Here is a 21,240-nt window from a genome sequence, read left to right as displayed (position 1 = left end):
TAGCGGCTGTTAAGCAAAGGGCTGGGGAGGGACGTGCTCAGTGGCCCAGAGGAATGTGCCGGACTCCACGTATAAAGCCAGCTCCGATTTGGGGTTAAGAATTTAACCTTAAAAGGCTGACAAGTCATAAATTTGCTTGAGGTTCATATATATGTGTGACTTTCACAGTTTATATTTCCTAGCCAGGACCCAAAGTCAAAACATACCCCCTGATTAATGAATGGTACTAATTGTTATTCCTGACTCGAGAACATTAGTCTTTATCCATAATATTTTCTTAAAAAACACACAATCTCATACCTAAAACTCTCTGGCTTAAAGGAGTTTGGATAACCAGTTAGAAAAAAAAAAAAAAAAAAAGGAAGAAGAACCTAATGTTATCTGTTAGTTGGTGCTACTATTTTGGTAGTCAAGATTGACTCAAAAGCTTTCATTTAATTGTGTTCATCAAGCAGAGTGCAAAGGAATGTCCTCCAAATCTAAACATCTGAGATAAAGCAACCATCTGCGACTCTACACAAAAAAATGAGCTGGAGTTGGGGGGCAGGGGTGGGAAGGTGGGGGCAGGGCTGAAATGTCTTCAAGCACATTTTGTCTAACTTATCTTGTTAAATATTTATACATAAGTGCATAACCTAACAACCTTGGCCAAGCTTGGAAGAGATAATAGATACAGGACAAACAAAAGAGCCCCATAAGTATAAAGACAAAGAGAAAAATACCAAGGAATAGTCCGATTGGAATACAATCTCTAACCTGCAGTCAAAATTGAAACTGGGACAATAAAACCCCACAAGCAAAACAATGTCCCTGAAGTGTGATAACTTCATCAGGGAAAAGCAGGCTATAATTTGGTTAGCTTACAAGGTAGGTGTCAGTTCTAACCCACACTAGCGGCTGTTTCAAAGGTGCTCCCTTATCTTTAGAAAAAAGGAAAGCATTCAATGTAAGAAAAGAGATTTCCAAGAACAAAGATGCAATTTTCGTTTATTGAGAGTTATGACAAGGTGAGAGAGAATGCAAGCTACACAGCAATGATCTGGCGTACTCAAATCAGGTCTATCTAGCCTCATCCTATCTGTAAAGAAAGCTTTTTAAATACTCAGTTCTTGGAAAATGGAATGTAAATTCATTGGTGTATATTTTAGAGCTCTTCATTTTCAAACTAAAGAAAAGAATTTTACAATATTCCAAGAGAAGGAAACCAGGTACCCAAACAAAATATGTGGGCAGAAATAGCCTGCTTTCTCTCCATTGAGGATAGACAGAAGTATAGGAGGCAGAGGAAAATGGAGGAAGAGAGAGGCGAGATGGAAATCAGAACCTACAGGGAAAGAAAACACAGCTTAAAACTCAAATGCAAAGGCAAATGTAAAACATTCCACTCACCTTTTTTTTTTTTTTTTAAAGACAGAACAAGAAACACAAAACCATTTAATAAATATAACAAACCATAAAGCACCTTCTGTTCTAAATTATAACCAGTTGAGAGAGGGTGTGAGGGTAGGAGAAGGGGGGAAAGGAAAGACTTAGAGAACAGTCCAACAGACAGATGAAGGAGGGTGCTCAGTAGCTTCTGAGGTGCACTGAGCCCCAGGAGGGCTGTGATGAGAGCACACAGAACATCCGTAGTTCCCCTTAACTATGGGCTTAGAGTAACCCAGGCTACTTCTATCACTACGCTATGAAATGTTGCGTAGCTTTTCAAGAATTTTACCCATTTTACCCAGAATTATTAGTTGATAGTAAATTTCATTGCCACTAGGATCTAATTTGAAGATAAAACTGGATATTGTCGGGAAAAGACTCTGAATGATTGAATAAATGCTGGTTCCAACATCTTCAAGCTTCCTAACTGAGGCAACCTTACACTCTCAAAGAACAAAGAAAAAGCAATCTAACAGCTTTTGAAGGCCAAAAAAACCTTCAGGCAACGTTATTAAATTGACCCACAGCACTGAAATTTTAAAGCCAAGAAATGACTTAGGTTTTAGAAATTAACACTTGTATAAAACATTCAGAATACCATGGGGAAAAATAAACCTTTATTCAGAAATAATCTTTGAAGTTTGAAAACAAAGCAGAAAACCTGTTTCTGAAAACAGAAAGTACTATTTGAAACACTGAGCACAGTTCTACAACTCTTTGAAACTCTTTAACAGTTCCACTCTAACTTCTGGAGATGGCCAAGTAAGATATATCTCAGAATGCCAGAAAAAGAAAAAGTAGGAAACTATTAGTTCCCTAGGGGAAGAGCCAAATGATCTCAGGAGATAGCTGCCTCCAGCCACATTAAATTAAGCCAAGGGCAAGACTAGAGGTTCTACCCATCTAAGGCAGCAAAGACAGTACTTTCCAACTAGTTACAAAGTTATTAGTCACTAAGCAGAGATCCTACTGGCTCTCCCTAGCCCGTTCATTATCATATTCTCATTCATTGGCTCAGTCTGTTATACTTAAATAGAGGGCATGCATGCCAGGGCCATAAGAGTGAGAGATAATAATGAAAAAAAAAAGTGAGAGATATAATAGATAGAGGTAGACTTGCAAGACTTAGTCACTTAATTTGAGTGTGGGATGTGTAAAAGAAGAAATCAAAGATGATTTCAAGGTTTTGAGTCGGTGCCAGACAGAGATACCATCACCAGAAATATAGAACATTAAAGAGAGGCAAGTTTGTGTGGATGGGAAAAGAAAATCATGGACCAAATTTTGACTCTGTTGAAAATGAAACATTGGCAGGACTTCCAGATGGACATGTCCAGCAGGCAATTGGGAAACACTGAACTGAAGAGCAAGGAAAAGGTCAGTTTGAAAAGAGATAAGGGAATCATTCAAAGAGCAAAGATAATGAAGTCATGGGAATGGATGTGGGAATAAGCAAAGAAAACAGAAAGGGCAAAAGACAAACCAATACTAGGACACTTACATCTAAAGTGTAGGAGGAAGAGGGCAAATAAGCAAAGACTGAAGCAAGTAGGAAGGGAACCCAGAGTACATAATGTCACAGAAGTTGACAGAGTATGGGAATTTAAGTCAAATACTTTATATTCAGACTATATTCCTTCCTTCACCTCATACTCTAGCAGGTATTCTGGAAACAGCATGAGCTATGGAGTGAGACAAACCTGGGGGAAAATTCCAGCTCCGCCACTTATACAACCTTTGGGAAAGTAAACCTTTCTGAGCCTCAGTTTCTTCGTCTGCAAAATGGAGATAACACCACTTAACTTTCAGGTTTCCTGTGTTGATTAAATGAGAGATTAAATATAAAGCAAATGGCATATAGTAGGCACTCAGTAAAGGTTATTTTCCATAATTTTCCCTGGTGGTCCTTCTAAACTATTACATCAACCTGAAAGTGGTGTCAAAAAATCGACTGGAATACAAGGAGTTTCAAGCTTTTGTTGAATGAAACATTGATGACAACAATCTCTTAAACAACAGAGAAATTAAAGAAACCATTTTTGCCAGAGAAACAAAAAATTATAAAACCCTCCCCAACCCCCAAACCAAAAAATAATACATCTCCATAGACACTTATGAAAGATCAGCCCAATTACACAAGTATTCCTAGCATTTACTTGGAACCACATGTTTCAGAGACCAGCCAGCAGGGCCAAGTCTGAAGTAGAATACAGACCAGAGCTCCAAAAGCTACACATTGTTACAGTTTTCATTCTTTACATTGGGAGAGTACTCCCCTGGGGGAGGGACAGGCGGGCCACCATGTTGGAACCACTAAAGTTGCTGGAACTCAGAAGCTGCAGACACTTTATGAGTGGTTGTATTGTATGTACATGAGATATATGAGGGCAAGTCTTTCACAAGACAAATGTCATGTATGATTGTGAAAGACCACCTACTGCTAAGAGTAACAGCTAACAACTTTCAGGGGTTTTTTTTGTTTTTTGTTTGAGACAGTCTTGCTCTGTCACCCAGGCTGGAGTCAGTGGCGTGATCTCAGCTCACTGCAACCTCCTCCTCCTGGGCCCAGGCAATCCTGTAACCCCAGCCTCCCGAGTAATGGAGACTACAGGTACATGCCACCATGCCTGGCTAATTTCTGTATTTTTTTGTAGAGGCAGGGTTTCACTATGTTGCCCAGGCTGGTCTTGAACTCGTGGGCTCAAGCAGTCTTCCCACCTTGGCCTTCAAAAGTGCTTGGATTACAGGTATGAGCTACCATGACCAGACTTTCAGTTTAAATAACATGCATAATTATTAATTATTACTATCAAGAATAATAGAAGTCTGATTCTTTGATTCTAATGTATTTCTCTACATAGAGATGTGTATGTATATGCACGTGTGCACATGCATGTGTGTGTGTTTGGTAGTACATTATCTTATTTGCAGAGTCTTGGATTATGACAACATATACTCATACTTTCTCTTAATCAAGAGGGTTATTGAAGTCTTTGGCAGTTTTTTTTTGCAAAAATCACCAGATGTTGGCAAAATACATTTTAATACAAGTCACATGCAAAAGCCTGGAAAATATCATCCACACTTATGACTTCCAGCTTAAGCCTATATGCTGATGAGTCCCAACTATGCGCTTCTCCTTAACTCCAAAAAAATATATACATTCTTTCCCAGTCATCTCATCTGTTCCCAGGGCTTCAGTTACCATCTATATGCTGATAATTTCCAAGTGTGTATCTCCATTGCTGATTTCTCCTTCTTTTGTAATCCAAAACATTACTTGAACTACCTAGCAGACATTTTCTACCTCCATCATCAAAGGACCTTTCAAACTCAACCTGTTTGAAACCAAACTGACTATTTCAGCCCTTAAAAACATGTTCCTCCTATATTTCAAGCACACTCATTCGTTCAACAAATATTTACTGGCCGAGCGCGGTAGCTCACGCCTGTAATCCCTGCATTTTTGGAGGCTGAGGCAGGTGGATCACCTGAGATCAGGAGTCTGAGACCAGCCACAGTCAACACGGTGAAACCCCATCTCTACTAAAAATACAAAAAATAAGTCAGACATGGTGGCGGGCGCCTGTAATCCCAGCTACTCAGGAGGCTGAGGTAGGAGAATCGCTTGAGCTTGGGTGGCAGAGGTTGCAGTAAGCCGAGATCTCACCATTGCACTCCAGCCTGGGTGACAAGAGTGAAACTCCATCTCAAAAAAAAAATATTTACCAAGCACCTATTATGTGCCACAGCACCACCACCCAGAAAAACCAAAATTTCTAGATTCTCCTTCTGTCCTCATATACAGTCACTAAGTCATGTCTATTCTACTCCCACTATTCTCTCAAGTTGAGCTTTTATTCTATTTATGTTCCCCCGCCCTATCACCTGTGTTACTAAAACTCCCTGCCACTGCTCACTCTCCAGTCGTCCTCCAACTGAATGTTTCCCTTCTTAAAATGTTTTCAAGGCTCCTCATCATCCTTGGATACAACTCACTCCTCAGCATTTCCCATCTATTTTTCTAGTTCATCTTCCCTCCGCTTCCACATTTGTGCTCTGAGCAATCTCAACTATTCCAGTGCAACAAATTTGCCATTTTGTCTCTTAAGTCTGTACCTTTGTACATGCCTTACATGATAGCACCCCCCACCCACTTTTGTTTGAGATAGGGTCTCACTCTGCCACACAGGCTGGAGTGCAGTGGTATGATGGTAGCTCACTGTAGCCTTGAACGTAGCCCTCTTAAGACAACTAGGCACACTTCCTCCATAGCTCAAGAGCCTTCAGGCCTCCACATGGTGCCCAGCTCTATGGCAGGCCACAGTTGTGCTGCCTTGACATCTATGTTTTTCTTTGTCTGGATCCCTCGCTAGGCAGGGAGCTCCTTGCTGGCAGTGATTTTTATCTTGTTCATCAGCTCCTAGCTCAGTACCTGGCATAGTGCTCAATAAATGCTGGTTGAAGTAAAGAATAATTTTTTAAAACTTTTAAATATTTATGCAGAAATGGCATATAAAATTCATTATTAGTGAATTCCTTTTCTGCAAATTTCCATCCGTTTTCCAAAACAGATAACTGTGGTCCTCAGTGCAATCACTCCATGAAACTTAAACTGGAAACTGCCTCTTGGGTCACATTCTCATTTCTATGGCTCTCAACATGGAAAGCTGCCAGTGCTAGAAGTAGTTCTCCAAAGTGGGCCAAATTCACATGATTGGTGACTGTCACTACTTAACAAGGATAACATCTGTGTACATGGGGAAATGATGGAACTTGATTTTAAGAGTAGCAGCTCTATGATATCAGTGACAATTAGCTCTGAAACCATTTCAGACTAATCCAACTGAAAGTGACTTACTCAATCTCCGAAAGCTGTACCTACTAGCTCTCCCCAGCATAAATTAGGATTAGTTTCCAGATTATTAAAGGCAAACAGATGTAAGGATATTATATGTGTGTATGTATGAGTGTACAAATACGCGTGTGTATGCGTGCTGGAACCAGGCAGGTTGCTGGAAGTCAGAAGTGACAGATACTTTATGAGTGGTTGCCTTGTGTGTACATGAGATATATGAAAGCAATGCTTTCATGAGACAAATGTAAGGTATGATTGTGAAAGACCACCTACTGCTTAGAGTAACAATTCACTTTCAAACGGTTTAAATAACATAAATATTTATTAATTATTGCTGTCTAAATAATAGAAGTATTTCTATAAATACATAAAATCCATGAATATAAATATATAAAACATATCCAAACACAACACTTAGGTAAAGCTATAGTTTAAAAATATTCTTTTTTTTTTTGAGACGGAGTTTCGCTCTTGTTACCCAGGCTGGAGTGCAATGGCGCGATCTCGGCTCACCGCAACCTCCGCCTCCTGGGTTCAGGCAATTCTCCTGCCTCAGCCTCCTGAGTAGCTGGGATTACAGGCATCCACCACCACACCCGGCTAATTTTTGTATTTTTAGTAGAGATGGGGTTTCATCACGTTGGCCAGGCTGGTCTCGAACTCCTAACCTCAGGTGATCCTCCTGCCTCGGCCTCCCAAAGTGCTGTGATTACAGGCGTGAGCCACTTTTGCACCCAGCGAGTTCCCCTTTTAAAACTGAAAATTGCAGAGGAGGTGACAAGTAAAATTTTATATATATATATATATATATATATATATATATATATACACATTTTTTTTTTTTTTTTGAGACAGAGTTTTGCTCTTGTTACCCTGGCTGGAGTGCAATGGCGCGATCTCGGCTCACCGCAACCTCCGCCTCCTGGGTTCAGGCAATTCTCCTGCCTCAGCCTCCTGAGTAGCTGGGATTACAGGCCGTATTGGCCGGGCGCGGTGGCTCAAGCCTGTAATCCCAGCACTTTGGGAAGCCGAGGCGGGTGGATCACGAGGTCAAGAGATCGAGACCATCCCGGTCAACATGGTGAAACCCCATCTCTACTAAAAAATACAAAAAATTAGCTGGGCATGGTGCCACGTGCCTGTAATCCCAGCTACTCAGGAGGCTGAGGCAGGAGAATTGCCTGAACCCAGGAGGCGGAGGTTTCGGTAAGCCGAGATCGTGCCATTGCACTCCAACCTGGGTAACAAGAGCGAAACTCCGTCTCAAAAAAAAAAAAAAAAGAAAGAAAAAAGAAAAAAAAAAAGTTACCATAATCGGGGACTTCTAATTTTCCAGTAATAAACTTAGTTTCAAAAGGCCGTTTAAAATTTTACTCTAAAGTTGTGCCTTCTTCTGGATTTATAAGGAATGAAAATTTTGAAAAATACAGAATATTTTCAAAATCATCACTTCAGCCGGGCGCGGTGGCTCAAGCCTGTAATCCCAGCACTTTGGGAGGCCGAGGCGAGTGGATCACAAGGTCAAGAGATCGAGACCATCCTGGTCAATATGGTGAAACCCCGTCTCTACTAAAAATACAAAAAAGTAGCTGGGCATGGTGGCACATGCCTGTAATCCAAGCTACTCAGGAGGCTGAGGCAGGAGAATTGCCTGAACCCAGGAGGCGGTGGTTGCGGTGAGCCGAGATCGCGCCATTGCACTCCAGCCTGGGTAACAAGAGCGAAACTCCGTCTCAAAAAAAAAAAAAAAAAAAAAAAAAAATCATCACTTCAGCTGAGACATGTACATCTTCCAGCTTTCATGTGGCTGGACGGTGGAAGTTTCTTTTATAATAGCTTTGACATCCCGATCCCCTTCTTATTGCCACTTCCATTTGTATTTTATCTCCCTTCCTATCAATTATTTATCAATATAAGCCTAATAAGTATGCTTCAAAGAGCTTAGTAGATTTACTAATCTAGCATATAAATACAATTTCAGGTACTAGAAGTAATTAGCTGTTCGGAACACTAGCAATGCATTTTGGTCGTAACACTGACTCCCTTTTATCCATGAGGAAAAATACAAACACTCAAATTGGGCTTTGTCCAGCTACACACAAAAAGAGGGAAAAGTGAAAATGCCTCTCTTAGTAATCAATTTGGATTCATTTTTGTTTAAAAAATTGCAAACAAGGATTTCTGATAATTAACACTTGGCTAATTGAACTTTAATTGCCCTAATTGGATGTATAGAACTAAATCTTCTTTGTATATTCAACAGGATGTTCAAGTAAGACTACAATGTTCCAGTGAACATTCTCACCCCCACCCCATAAATGTAGCATTTCAAAACACACATTTTCTCTGCTAATATACCCACCTTCACCTTGGTTTTTGAACAGCATTCTCCCTGTCATTATGTCTCAGAAGGTAAATTCCTATTACTTTATGCTGTCTCTAAAGCCAGTCTGGGGCCTGTAACTTGGATTCTATTTTCTGATGCTCATTTCTTAATGGAGTGCCAGGGATCCTGTTTCAAGCCAGACAATTTGCTAAATATGGGTAGATGAGTGTGAGACTTTTCTGCCCACACTTTCCATTAGATCTTAGATTACCAAAAACATCAAAGCCATTTACAAGATTGGCTAGGACTGAACAGATATTGGCTCCTGGAATAGGCTCTTGAATTGAGCCCGTACATGAATTCTGATCCCAGGCTACAAAAACCTGTGAGGTACTTTAACAGGTCCATGCATGTGTTATAGCTCAACTCCCAAATATGGTAATATCAATCTTAGCAAGAAAGGTCTAGCTGACATTAAATCAAAGAGGGCTTGATTTAATAGATGTCCTACAATTAATGTGCTGTAATAATTGTTGATCGTTAATGATACTAAGCCAGTCATAACAATGCTGCTAATTTCAATTTGTTATTTGGATACTCAACAATTTAATAAGCCCTGCTGATGGTGAGAGTTGCCAGCTAACTGAGGGAAGCCTGGATCTGTCTCCAGCCAAAATATATGTAGGCTGAAAAGTTTGTCCACATGCCCCAATAATGTATTGTAACAATTTAAACTTACGGTTTTAAAATATGTAAGATGACATATGGCTTAAGAAGGTATGTGAGAGTTCATAGGGAATACATAATGATCTAGAAATTCTATTTTTGTCAACTAATTACTAATGCTGTATGGCCTTGTGCTCAACACTGCTCAAAAGCAGTGCTTTCCCTTTAAGAGGCTTATAATCTAAAACATACAAATAACCATATGCAGAAAAAAGCGAGAGATCAGAGCAAAAGGAAGCATTCACAAAAAATGTACAAATTCAGCATGCCAGAACTTTTCAGTTGAGCAACATGATCCCCAGTGAAATTCTTTCCAAATGATGTATCGTGTGCACAAGTTATAAGTGATTATCTTCAATTTTCTTAGAAATGAGTAATAAGATACCTCTTAAAACCCATGCTTTGTATACGCATCAAATACTGAAGTTGGCGTGGTCATTGATAGCTGTCATTTAAAGAGAAAACATATTTGCTGTCTTGTCTCAGACCAGACAAATCCAGGACTCTTCTCCCAGATCGGTAATAAGCTGCCTTTTTCTAGGCTACAGTGAACAGCAAACATTGCAACTCTAAAGATGGAAGTAGCAGAATGCTCAAAAATATTGCATCAAAATATTGGATACAACCTACCAGCCCTTAAGAAAAAAACATATTGCAAAACTGACACCATCTGCGTCATTTAGCATCCATCAAAATTCTTCTTATGTCTGTATTTCCTAATGCTTTCAAAATGGAATTTGCTCCAAGAATTAAGAAACTCTTTTTAAGATGGCAGTCCTATTAAGAAACTTCTCCCTATCTCCCACTTCATCTCTTCAGTTCTTTTCCCTTACCCAGGCTGGCTATTGTGACCATTTCAGCCAATTTCCTGGAGGTATTTTCTAGCCCTTTTCACCCTTTTAATCCTACAAGTTTCCTGGGAAGCCTGTTTACTTGCATGCTCCCCCACTAGACTGTGAGCTCCTTGACAAAAGGGATTGCGTCTCACTCCTCTCTGCACCCCCAGCACCTATTACAGAGGCTGCCAAGGAGTTGGCAGTGTTAGACTCCTTTCAGCCCAAGGTGCCCCACAAATCATCAGCCATGTCCTCCATCAGATTGATGGCTCCCTCTAAGCACAGCTTGGTATCAGTATCAGGATTCGTGTTCCATTCAGACCACATTTGAAAGAATTCTCTAACTGTTCCAAGTTAGTACACAATACAGAGGTTTTTGCATTGTTCAAAGTCTGAAAGTTTTAACAAATCACCTGGTCACCCAAATGTCTAGTGCAATCTCAAAGGAGAGAAAACCCTTCCACACCTCACTTCTCTCTCTCAACATTAGGACCGCTAACTGCTTCAAACTAATTGGGGAACTGCAGCTGGCAACCCAGATACGGGAGGCTAGTTCTCACACTTAATCAACAACAAATACCAAACTATCTCTTTGTTTCAAGCACGTTGCCTTTTATTTTTACGTTATTTCATCTATTTCAAGAAAGTCCTAGTCAATTTTGGCTGTTCAAGGCTGCCTTTTACACATACAGGCATTTGGCCTTCTGGATCGGTTCTCGCACTTTCCAAGACCCTCCAAGGCAAGAGCCCTCAATCTTTTGGGAGTTGCAACACTACCACGGTTTGTTTGATTTTCTCATTTCCATCCATCCCTTACTCTACCCCCTCCCCTGACAAAAGTGCTGTATGGCATTCATAAAGTGAATTACATTTGATTTTTGTTTAGAGGAATTTTTTTCCAGACTTCTGTAACATTCCCTTGAGACAATTGGAAACATCATTGTCTGATTACTAGCTCACTTTCCTTGCCTAAAATTGTATCCATTCTTGATTGCGCCTGTGGGTAGGTTAAGCAAAACAAAATAAACATCTAGACTTATGAGCTCATTGGCTCTATTCTGAATTTTTCTAAATTAAATAAGGGCAAAAGAGCTGTACCGAAAGTCAGTTATATGGATTTTTCTGCCAAATGCTAACTCTGTGTGCCTGGTTTCCATCTGTGGTGCTTTCCAAGTTACAAATCCTTAAAAAAAAAAAAAAAAATAAGTGGGGTATGAAGAGATCTATGGATTTTGGGAACATGCTATTTAGAATTGCTATCCTGTGACCTGAACACTCCAAAAGAAATGGGAACATGGGATTGTAAGGCTTTAGATCAGCTTTGTGGAAGTCTAGTGTAGTCCTTCAGCACCAGTGATTTATTTTTTAGCCTGGCTGATCTCAAATGCCATTTAGTCTCATCCATATTAGCATAAGAAATGTACCTTATTCAAGCTAACCCAATTCTGCTAATAGCCGAAGTTAGCAGTCAATCCCAAATGCTCCCACTAAGTGAAACAGGACATTCTTGAGGATTTCTCCTTACTGTGACTGAATCTCATTTGATCTGGGACAAAGAAAGCTTTAACGCAGTTAATATAGTGCAGCAGGCAAACTGAACATGGCTTAAAATATGAATGTGGAGGGGGGAAAGTCAAGCGGTCATCATGATGGTTCATAACTATCAAATAATTTTCAGCTCTCTTTCAATTTCCAACCACTGAACGACGGCAGCAAATTACACATTTATTCACTTTGAAATTACGCACTTGCCATTGTATTTAGTCCGCCATTATTGTCTCCTCCCTAAAATACTGATGAGCTCTTTCTACACACGAACATTAGGATTTCCACGTTTTCCATATCTACAGTGACCATATCTGTCCTACTAAAATTCAGGACACATGGTTTCATGCCAGTACACAGTATTAGAAACCTGCACTGCCCCGGAAAAGCCAGGATATATAATGGTAGCTGTATGGGGATCACCATATCTGAAGTTTGGCTTGGCTCCAGTGTGAGTCAGGACAGTGTCTCCCATAGAGAAGATGCTCAACAGTGTTTGTGCTTGTTAAATAAAACTGAAGCAGGGAATGTTGCGTTTACATGATGAAACCCTTGAAAAGCAATTTCTCCTATACAGTTTGTGAAATAGTAGAGGAAAATAAAAAATCTTTATTACAAGTCCCTCTTCTCTATAAGAGTATGGCCATCCCTAGGCCTAAAGGGAGGGAAGGAGCCCAGGCCAAATCTCATACACACAGTGTGTGGGCCCTCCCAATACTGCTACAAAGAGGCAAGCAGCCAGAGAACTGGAGGAGAATGAGAGAGGGTGGGTGCCTGCATGAGTGTGCGTGTGCAGAGGGGGGGGTTGCTAAATGACTATCTGTGCTGTCCTCTGGCCTTTTTCTTCTTTTAGGCAGCACCTTTACCTCCTGGCTTCAAATAAGCCAAATGTGGCCCCAATCCCAACCCTGAACACATTCATCTTGTGGGGGCTCAGCCTGTGAGGATCAATTTTTACATTACCAACAAAAGCATGTTCTCTAGCCTTAGCAATCTAATTACCATGGCAGTTCCAGGGGAGAGAGATTCACTGGTTGTTTCAATTCTATGGAACTGATTCGTAGGTTGCCCCTTACAGCTCCTGCACACGCCCACGTGGTACATTATTAACTCTTAACAGTGGATGAGGTAGTTCGACCCTCCCTTAGAGTGAAATCCTGCAAAGCAATATTTAACATATGCGCAAATGCATTTCAGTTACCAAAAAGGGTGACCAATTACCTTTGCAACTAAACAGCAGGCTCACTCGGCTCTTTTCATCAACCTAAAGAAAAGGCTGAGGGCGCGCTGGCTACCTAGGTAACCTCCTACCAGTGAACGCTGGCTGGCAGCGCCCACGGGGCGCGCATCCGCATTCACAACTTGGTCCAACCGTCAAGCCCGCCTCCATGACTTGGTGAGAGCCACCAGCCAAGTTTTAGCTGGGGCTGCTCCCTGATCCTTCAGAAGCGCGGGACGCGCGCCTCACTGGATGCCTGAGTTGAGAAGAGACCCTGGAGGCCACCAACGTCTCACGGTTAGCGAATACGACTGGCCGTTTCTTCTCAGTGCACCCCTGACAAATTAACCTGTTTGAAATTGACTGTTCTTGTCCGTATTGTCAGTGTAGCAACTTGTTCTAATTGGATTCTAAGGCGGGTGTTAGGAGCCCAACCGCTGGACAGTCATTCGCACAGGGCCGTTAATATTCATCTGTTGACAGCGGCAGCCCTCGGCTAATGTTAAAATATGTCCTTACGGCACGATCTGATTGTGAGAACAAAAGGTAGGCGTTCAGAAACTTTCCTCCACCTAAAATCATCTCCCCTTTAGGGTCTAGCCTGTCAAGAAGGCAGATGAATTTGGGAGGGGGAGGAGTTAAATCATCTTTGGACTCCTGCTCCCCCGGCCAGCAGCACCGTTTTTAAAGCGATTTCGCTAACCTATTTAAGGGACGCTGTTCTGAAGGAAAGGGATCAGTCCTCCTCATTTTGGTGACCCTCTTACTCAAAAGTTTGCCTCAGTGTGTCTTCACCCACCACTGCAGATTCAGAAATCTGTCCTCAACTTTGCTTGCACTAGGGCCCGTGAGCTTAGGAAACCCAGGCTGGGTAAAAGACAACATGGGGGGCACGTTGAGGAAAAGACGGCTGGAGCTGTGGCCCAGCTAAGGCTGAAATTCGGACATGTATGTGTGAGCAACGATGGCAAATTCCCGGGGCACTAGCTCGGCTGTGGGGCGCCAGTTCGCCGAGACCCAGGAAAATAGCTCCCACCTTCTTGCCCTTCCATAAAATGGGCGCTCACGAGAAGGCAATCCCCACGGTTCCTCCAGCTCGCACCTTCCCTGACAGCAGCGTGAGACTGGGGGATATGGGCTCTGTCCACACACACCCTCTCTCCCTCCCTCAGTAGATCCAGCCGGGCTCCAGGCACACCGACCACTCCCAATTGCCCAGCTTCAGAGCGCAGGACTGCAGCCCCGCGGCGCTAGCGCGCTCAGGGTACAGCCACCACACACGCCCCTTGCTCCCAGCTGGGCACAGGGAACACTCACGGGACCCCTCCTCACCTGGCACGGGAGTTTCGGGCACCCACTTGAGTCCGGGCTGCAGTCTCTGGAAGAACGAGCGGACTTGGTGACAGGTGGCGTCCGGCGGCGGCGGCGGGGGCTGCGCCTGTCCCGGGCAGTCTAAGCTGAGCAGCATCGCCACCACCAAGCACGCGGTGCGCACGGTCCCAGCCATCCTGCTTCGCAGGGAGCTAGGAGAGCTCGGGAGAGTGGCAGCCGGAGCGAGAGCAGTCCCTGGACTCGGCAAGCCTGGCAGTGGCCCTGAGGAGCAAGAGACGTGCTGCTATCCAGCCGCTGCAAAAGTTTCCTCGCAGCTACCTGAGCGCTGGGCGAGGGCGGGAACCGCTTGGCGGCGCGGGGCAGGGCGGGGCTGACTGGGGTGGGGCGGGGCGAGGAGGAACGGGGCGGGGCGAGGCGAGCTGCGCTGCCAGGGGGCGGTGGCGGTCCTGCTGCTGGTAGCCTGCGGAGTGCGGGGGGCGCGGCGTGGAGCGCAGCAGGGGCCACTGGGGCACCGCAGCGCGGGGACCAGGCGGGGGCAGTGCTGGAGGAGGTTGCGGAGCGCGCGCGATGGCTCCCAGCAGAGGAGCCCAGCTGTCCGCTCGCCGCCGCTCCACACAGGGCGCTTTGGAATAACTACTGCAGAGGGGCTGCAGGCTCGAGCGCGCTGATTGGCTTCCCAGCAGCCGTCCTCTGACTGGCTCTGGGAGAAGTTCCCCAGCCTCACTCCTCCTTCACGCCGCTCATTGGTCTACAACCTGGAGGGCTTTTCTCTTTAGGATTTTTACAACCTTTTCATTCTTCCTAGGGGTAGGTGGGGGTCCCTGGCTTAGGTGCCCCTCCGCTTCGCCACAGGCCTTCTTTCAGCCTGTTCCAGCTCTTTCCTGGCCACCAGAGTCACACAAGGTCTTCCTCCTCCCCACAAAATCCACCTCCTCGTTCTGCTCTCTGAGGAGCTTCCCGCGAACCGTTTTCTTAACGCAGCCCTGACCGGATTCTCAAAGCCAATCCGCAAATAGTCACGTGCAGGGGTAGGCAGGTACCACTGGGCTTTTCACAGCCTGCCTCACCTTTGAATACTGTGTCTAAGAAGTCTGACAACCCCTGTGGCTTGCTAGATTTGATTCTATAAAGCAGTACGAAGTCAGAGAAAGCACCTGATCCTGGGGTGTTAAAAGAATCTACTGCATGATAGCCCCAGGCGGCCCTTCATGAAGCAAAGCATAACTGGCGACCACTCAATAACCAGGGGCTTAAAGCCAGTCTCACTCATTAGAAAATCGTAATGATGTGGCCGGGCGCGGTGGCTCAAGCCTGTAATCCCAGCACTTTGGGAGGCCGAGGCGGGTGGATCACGAGGTCAAGAGATCGAGACCATCCTGGTCAACATGGTGAAACCCTGTCTCTACTAAAAATACAAAAAATTAGCTGGGCATGGTGGCACATGCCTTTAATTCCAGCTACTCAGGAGGCTGAGGCAGGAGAATTGCCTGAACCCAGGAGGCGGAGGTTGCGGTGAGCCGAGATCGCGCCATTGCACTCCAGCCTGGGTAACAAGAGCGAAACTCCGTCTCAAAAAAAAAAAAAAAAAAAAAAAAAAAAAAAAAAAAAAAAAAAAAAAAAGAAAATCGTAATGATGTAATGGTAATGTATAACACAGCAAATTTATTGAGCCAAAGCTAGCCTATTTCATAGACGGACTAGAAGGCTATTTGAAAGGTCTCTACACCCAAATCCCACCTCTCCTGCTTAGATTTCACTATCAGAAATCCAGTTCTTTGAGAATCACATATCTCTCCGAGGAGGAATGCATTTAGTCATTACCTATATGCTGCTAAGTAGGGATCTTTAGCGTGGATTCTTTTTATGACCCTCCACACTCTAGTCCAGTAGAGAACTCAATAAGTATTTGTATGATGAAATTACTTAACACCTCAACATGAATTAGTTCGTCATCTGATGGTCTTGTTTGTGACCTAATTGAAAGTAGGTTTCGAGGGAAAACCTCAGCACCAGAAATTGTCTGGGGTGTGCAAGGTCTAGGGAGAGGAGGTTGTGCTCCAGGACCCGGGAGTTGAGAAGGGAGGCAAAGAGAGAGGAAGGTCATGAGGGAAGTTCATTCATCCATTTATTCATTCGGTAACAAATATTTGAACTCCTACTGTGGTCCAGGTGCTGTAGATTACAAACAGACAATGAGGATACAAAGATTAACCAACCCGTGCGGTACCTGACCTCAAAGAACTGCAAACTAATGGGGGAAACAACCAAGTAGAATGTTAACCCACTGTGTGAATTCTTAGATAAACTTCTAAGGGTTGGGGGGATCAGAGAAAGTGTGCCAGAGGTAATGATGCCCTAAACTCAGACTCAAAAGACCAGTAGGAGCTTAGGTGACACAAGGAGATGGGGAGAAGGGTGCTGAGGCAAAGAAAGCAGCATAAATAAAGACACTGAGAGGACAGGGCTTGGCATGGCCCAGTTGGAGGGTGGGAGATGCAAGTAATGATTCCAGCTTGGGGAGTTGGAAGGGCTAAGGTGAGAGAGCAAGGGCCAGATTATGCAGTCTTGGAGCCATGTGGAGGAGCCTGGGGAACCACTTAAGGGAATTTTCAGCACTGCGGGGCGGGGGGGGTACCATGATCATATTTGCCTGATTAAAAGATCCTTCCAGCAGCAGTCACTATGGAGAATGGCTTGGAGAAGGAAAAAGATTGGAAGCAAGGACACCGGTTAAGAGGCCGTGAAAATAACCCAGACAAGAAACGATAAAGTCCTCTAGCAGTGAAGATTTGGAAATGGAAAAATAATTACTGGAGATATTTAGCATATAGAGTTAAAAGGGCATGGTGACCTAGCGGATGTGGGGGATGGGAGAGAAGGAGTCAAGGACGGAGGGCTCATTCACTCTTTTTTCAACAAACATTTCAGTGTGGCCAGTGTATCTGGTATTCTTCTCCTACTTCATAATTTTGCCTGGGGCTAGGCCTGCGCCTGCATTGAACATTTGACAAACGACATATCCACTTTAAAAGAAACACCAATTAAGAGTCATAATTTGGCTGGTGAGTTTGATATGTTCCACCTGTGGAGCCCTGTGACCAAAGGGCAGATTGGAAGGCAAGCATTGATTGAATTTCATGACCTTGCAGAGAAAGACATGACCTCCCATAAATTCATGATCTTCCAGAGCTCATGCAACTAACTACAAAGGCAACAGTTGTTTTCAACTACTGGGTACTGAGTACCTGGAAAAGGGGGACTGTGACTTATTTTTAATATACACTTTTATATCTAATACACTTTGTATGAGCTAGGGCAGTGCTTCCCTAAGTGCAGTGTGTGAATCCCTGGGTTCACTGAAGTGAACCAATGAAGTTTTTGCTTTTCATTTTAGTAAATATTTATTTTAATGGTGGATTCGAAGAAATATATGTAACTAGTACATCCAACCCATGATTTTGTCAGGACAAAGCTAAGCAACTGGTGCCATGATAAATTTCAATAAAAATGTGAGTGGGTTTGAAGAAAAATACTTAATAGTAATGGGAGTATGAAGATATAACAAAATATGTGTGCAATATGTGAATGACTAGGATGTGGGCTATGTCATAGGCAAGCTAGCCCTGAGGTTTTGAAAAATATGTCTTTGGCCTAAAAGCTTCTGCTCCCACTCCAAGCAGCTACTTCAGGGCTTTTAGCCAACCTAAGGTAAGAGTTAATAAAACCTGCTAGGTTTAAGGAGTGGTTCCATTTTTATAAGTGCCTCTCAAAGACTTTCTAACCTTTCAGTCCCTAAGTGATGACTCTAATAGCGGAATTTCAGGCACTGAAACTGACATGGAGGAAAGCTTGCAGGAAAGCCATGAGCAGCTGTCTGCTCTGCGTACCCAGTAACTTGAAATTTTACTGATGAAAATCCAGTTCCTTAACTAAAGCATACAATCTGTTACATTACATACTATATACTGCCCAGATGGGCGACTGGTGAATTAAGACTGGGTTTTCTTTTTCTCTTTTACACAAACAACTGTCTTACCTTTCAAGGCTCCCTTCCTTGTGTTAGAAGTAAGGCCAGTGATTCATCCTTACTCTTCAGCTAGAAGAGACAAAGAGAAACAATCAGTCTAGAAACACAAAAGAATGTTATGATTGAGCCAGTGTTCACTTTTGACAATTCATGATTCTGTGCTTTCAGGCCAAGTTGGAAGCATTTAGATAACACTGTTGGGCCCCATCTTTCTCTTTGGACCCCAGAGGAAGGCTACCTAGCACAGCAGGCCCAGAAGAACTTTTCTTCACCTTTTGCTCCTAGTCTCCAGTTTGAAAGAATTCGAGAATTCCCAGCTGTAGCCAGCAGCTATCATCTTGCTGTAGCTAGGAGGAGAGTCTGGTTCCATGGCTCCAAAAGCAGCATAAATCAAGTTTTCTGGGAGAGGGTTAAGAAAGGGTGTTCAACAGCTGCCGCCATGGGAGGAGCTCATACACAGCCGTGCACACGGCCACACACGCACACATTGTTTGTCTTGGGCCCAGTTTCCTTTGCCCCCCAGGTGATGTTCTCCTCTCCCCATCTCACTCAGGTACACAGTATCTTCTGCCCTGAACCCCACTCTCAAAACCTGCTTTCAGAGAAGAAACTTTAGAACTCATCCGCTTACAGTGTATATGGTTGATAGGTTATAATGGGGCTGCCCACCCAGGGGTACGAGTATTTTAACAGGATCAAAGCTTTAAACCAAAGGAACAGAGCTCTAAAAACTGTGGAATTCCAGGCATCTGCCAGTGGGAAGGGAGTGTTTAAACTGAGGGGCAATGAGGCCTTTTTTGGTGCACCTGAAATCACATCATGTAGACAGTTGCTTATATGTTAGACTGGTGCTGCTCACAGTCAACACCTCCCTGGCCACACCTCTGCACTCTGTGGCACACAGCCACTTTGTCTCCCCTTCCCTTGCAGTGTATGACTCCTTTGTGGGGCAGAGGGGAGGGGAGGCGCCAGGCACACTGATCCCAGTGCTCCCAAATGTATAAGCTATGATCAGAGAATGAATTATGGTCCTTTGGGAAAGAGTGTTCATTCATTCATCCCAGCCAGCAGCCCAGTGCAATGTAAATGGTAACTTTGTAAGCTGAAAGACTTAGAGCCATTTTGAAAATTGCATAATAATCCCAGGCAGAATTTGGCTTCATGTGTATGGAAAATTAATAGACCCGGCTGAGATGCATGCATTGTGAGTTGTGGATGGATAGCCTCTCCTCAGACCAGGGACTATGCTTTTTTTTCCCTCACTAAATCCACAAAATATACTGAGCTTCTTGTAAGTCAGAGTCTAAGACTTGAAAAAAAATACTGAACATTTTATTTGTGGCATCACATTGATTACTACAAATAAAAAGTCATTCTATTCTGTGTTTGTTTGTTTGTATAAGGGATATTGACCTAGATTTCTAACATATTTTTTCATACCCCAGTCCACTGATTTTCTTTTTGATTGGGCAGATGCACTGTATGTAAATCTAACATTTTGTGTCTCTTGCATAGGATATTTGGTTTTGTATAAAAATTTAAGGGGGTTGTAGTTTGGTGATTGAGAGCTCAGTAGCTTTAAATCCAAATGCTGGTGATGCCTGAGGCACGGCTTTATGTGTGTCACATGGCAATTCACACATACTTTGTTTTGCTTTGAATTATTTTGGACCAAAAAACACAGTGGTTCAGGTAAGGTAATTTATCTGTTTTGATATATGGTATGTAGAACCTCTAATAATTTCACTAAGTTTTTTCTGGGTCTTTATGCTCTGGAGCCTGGGTCCCCAGTAAGCCAACTGACATTTAACATTTGACATCTCATGTTTGCTTCCATTAAGGTCCTTTCCTATCACCAGAGCTCCCTGAATTTTAAGCAACATATGATGGGAAATCAACAACCACCACAGATAACCACTCACATTTTTGATAACTTATCCCTTCCCTTCCTCTTCCCAAACACCATCCACACTCCTAAGGTAGCATTTCATAAGAAAACGCCATCCCCAGCACCACCTGGAACTCTATATTGTTTTTTGTTTTTTGTTTTTTGTTTTGAGATGAGTCTCACTCTGTCATCCAGGCTGGAGTGCAGTGGTGCGATCTTGGCTCACTGCAAGCTCCACCTCCCGGGTTCAAATGATTCTCCTGCCTCAGCCTCCTGAGTAGCTGAGATTGCAGGCGCATGCCACCACGCCCGGCTGATTTCTGTATTTTTAGTAGAGATGGGAATTTCACCATGTTGGTCAGGCTGGTCTCGAACTCCTGACCTTGTGATCTGCCCTCCTTAGCCTCCCAAAGTGCTGGGATTACAGGTGTGACCCACCGTGCCCGGCAAGAACTGTGTTCTTGAGAGGCAGTATGGTTGGGACCTGCAGTCAAAGGAAAGACAGAGAGCAGGTCCAAGCCATTACACACCCTATCAACCAGGCCCAGGGGCTGCCTAACTTGCGGTACCAACACTGGGGTGACCACTACACTTGCCACATTGTGTAACAAATGTAGTTTTCCTATGTATCTCCACAATAACTTATGAGCTTTAAATGAGTAGGGATTCATATGCTTCTTTTCTGTACTCCCTGTAGTGCAGTGCTACTCAGGGTGCAGTTCGTGTGCCTGTGCTGGTCGGCGCCCTGTTTGCTACCAGTCTGTGAATCTGTGACTGCTACTGAGTAAACATTTAGAAACTTTTTTTTTTGAGATAGGGTCTTGCATAGGCTATACCGGAGTGGTGTGATCCTGGCCTGCTGCACCCTTGACCTCCTGGACTCAAGTGATCCTCCCACTTCAGCGTCCTTCCCAAAGTAGCTGGGACCACAGAAACACACCACCAGCTAGCCTGGCTGTTTTTTTTTTTTTTTAATTTTGTGCAGAGATGGGGGTCTCACAATGTTTCCCAGGCGGATCTTGAACTCCTGGACTCAAAGGATCCTTCTGCGTCGG

General features: G+C 43.6%; 1 protein-coding gene across 1 annotated transcript in view; it reads right to left on the bottom strand.

Annotated features, from left to right (window-relative positions):
* Window positions 1-14,641, bottom strand: part of GPC3 (glypican 3) — a 465,288-nt gene extending 450,647 nt beyond the window's left edge. The window contains exon 1 of the mRNA XM_003931143.4: window positions 14,271-14,641. Within this exon, the coding sequence (XP_003931192.1) occupies window positions 14,271-14,445 (175 nt within the window). The 5' untranslated portion in view covers window positions 14,446-14,641. The remainder of the gene's footprint in view (window positions 1-14,270) is intronic.
* Between the last annotated feature and the right edge of the window lie 6,599 nt (window positions 14,642-21,240).

This window comes from Saimiri boliviensis, chromosome X (genome assembly GCF_048565385.1).
Source record: "Saimiri boliviensis isolate mSaiBol1 chromosome X, mSaiBol1.pri, whole genome shotgun sequence".
NCBI classification, from domain to species: Eukaryota; Metazoa; Chordata; class Mammalia; order Primates; family Cebidae; genus Saimiri; species Saimiri boliviensis.
Note: the sequence above shows the minus strand (reverse complement) of the source record. Positions and strands in the feature narration are given on the sequence as shown.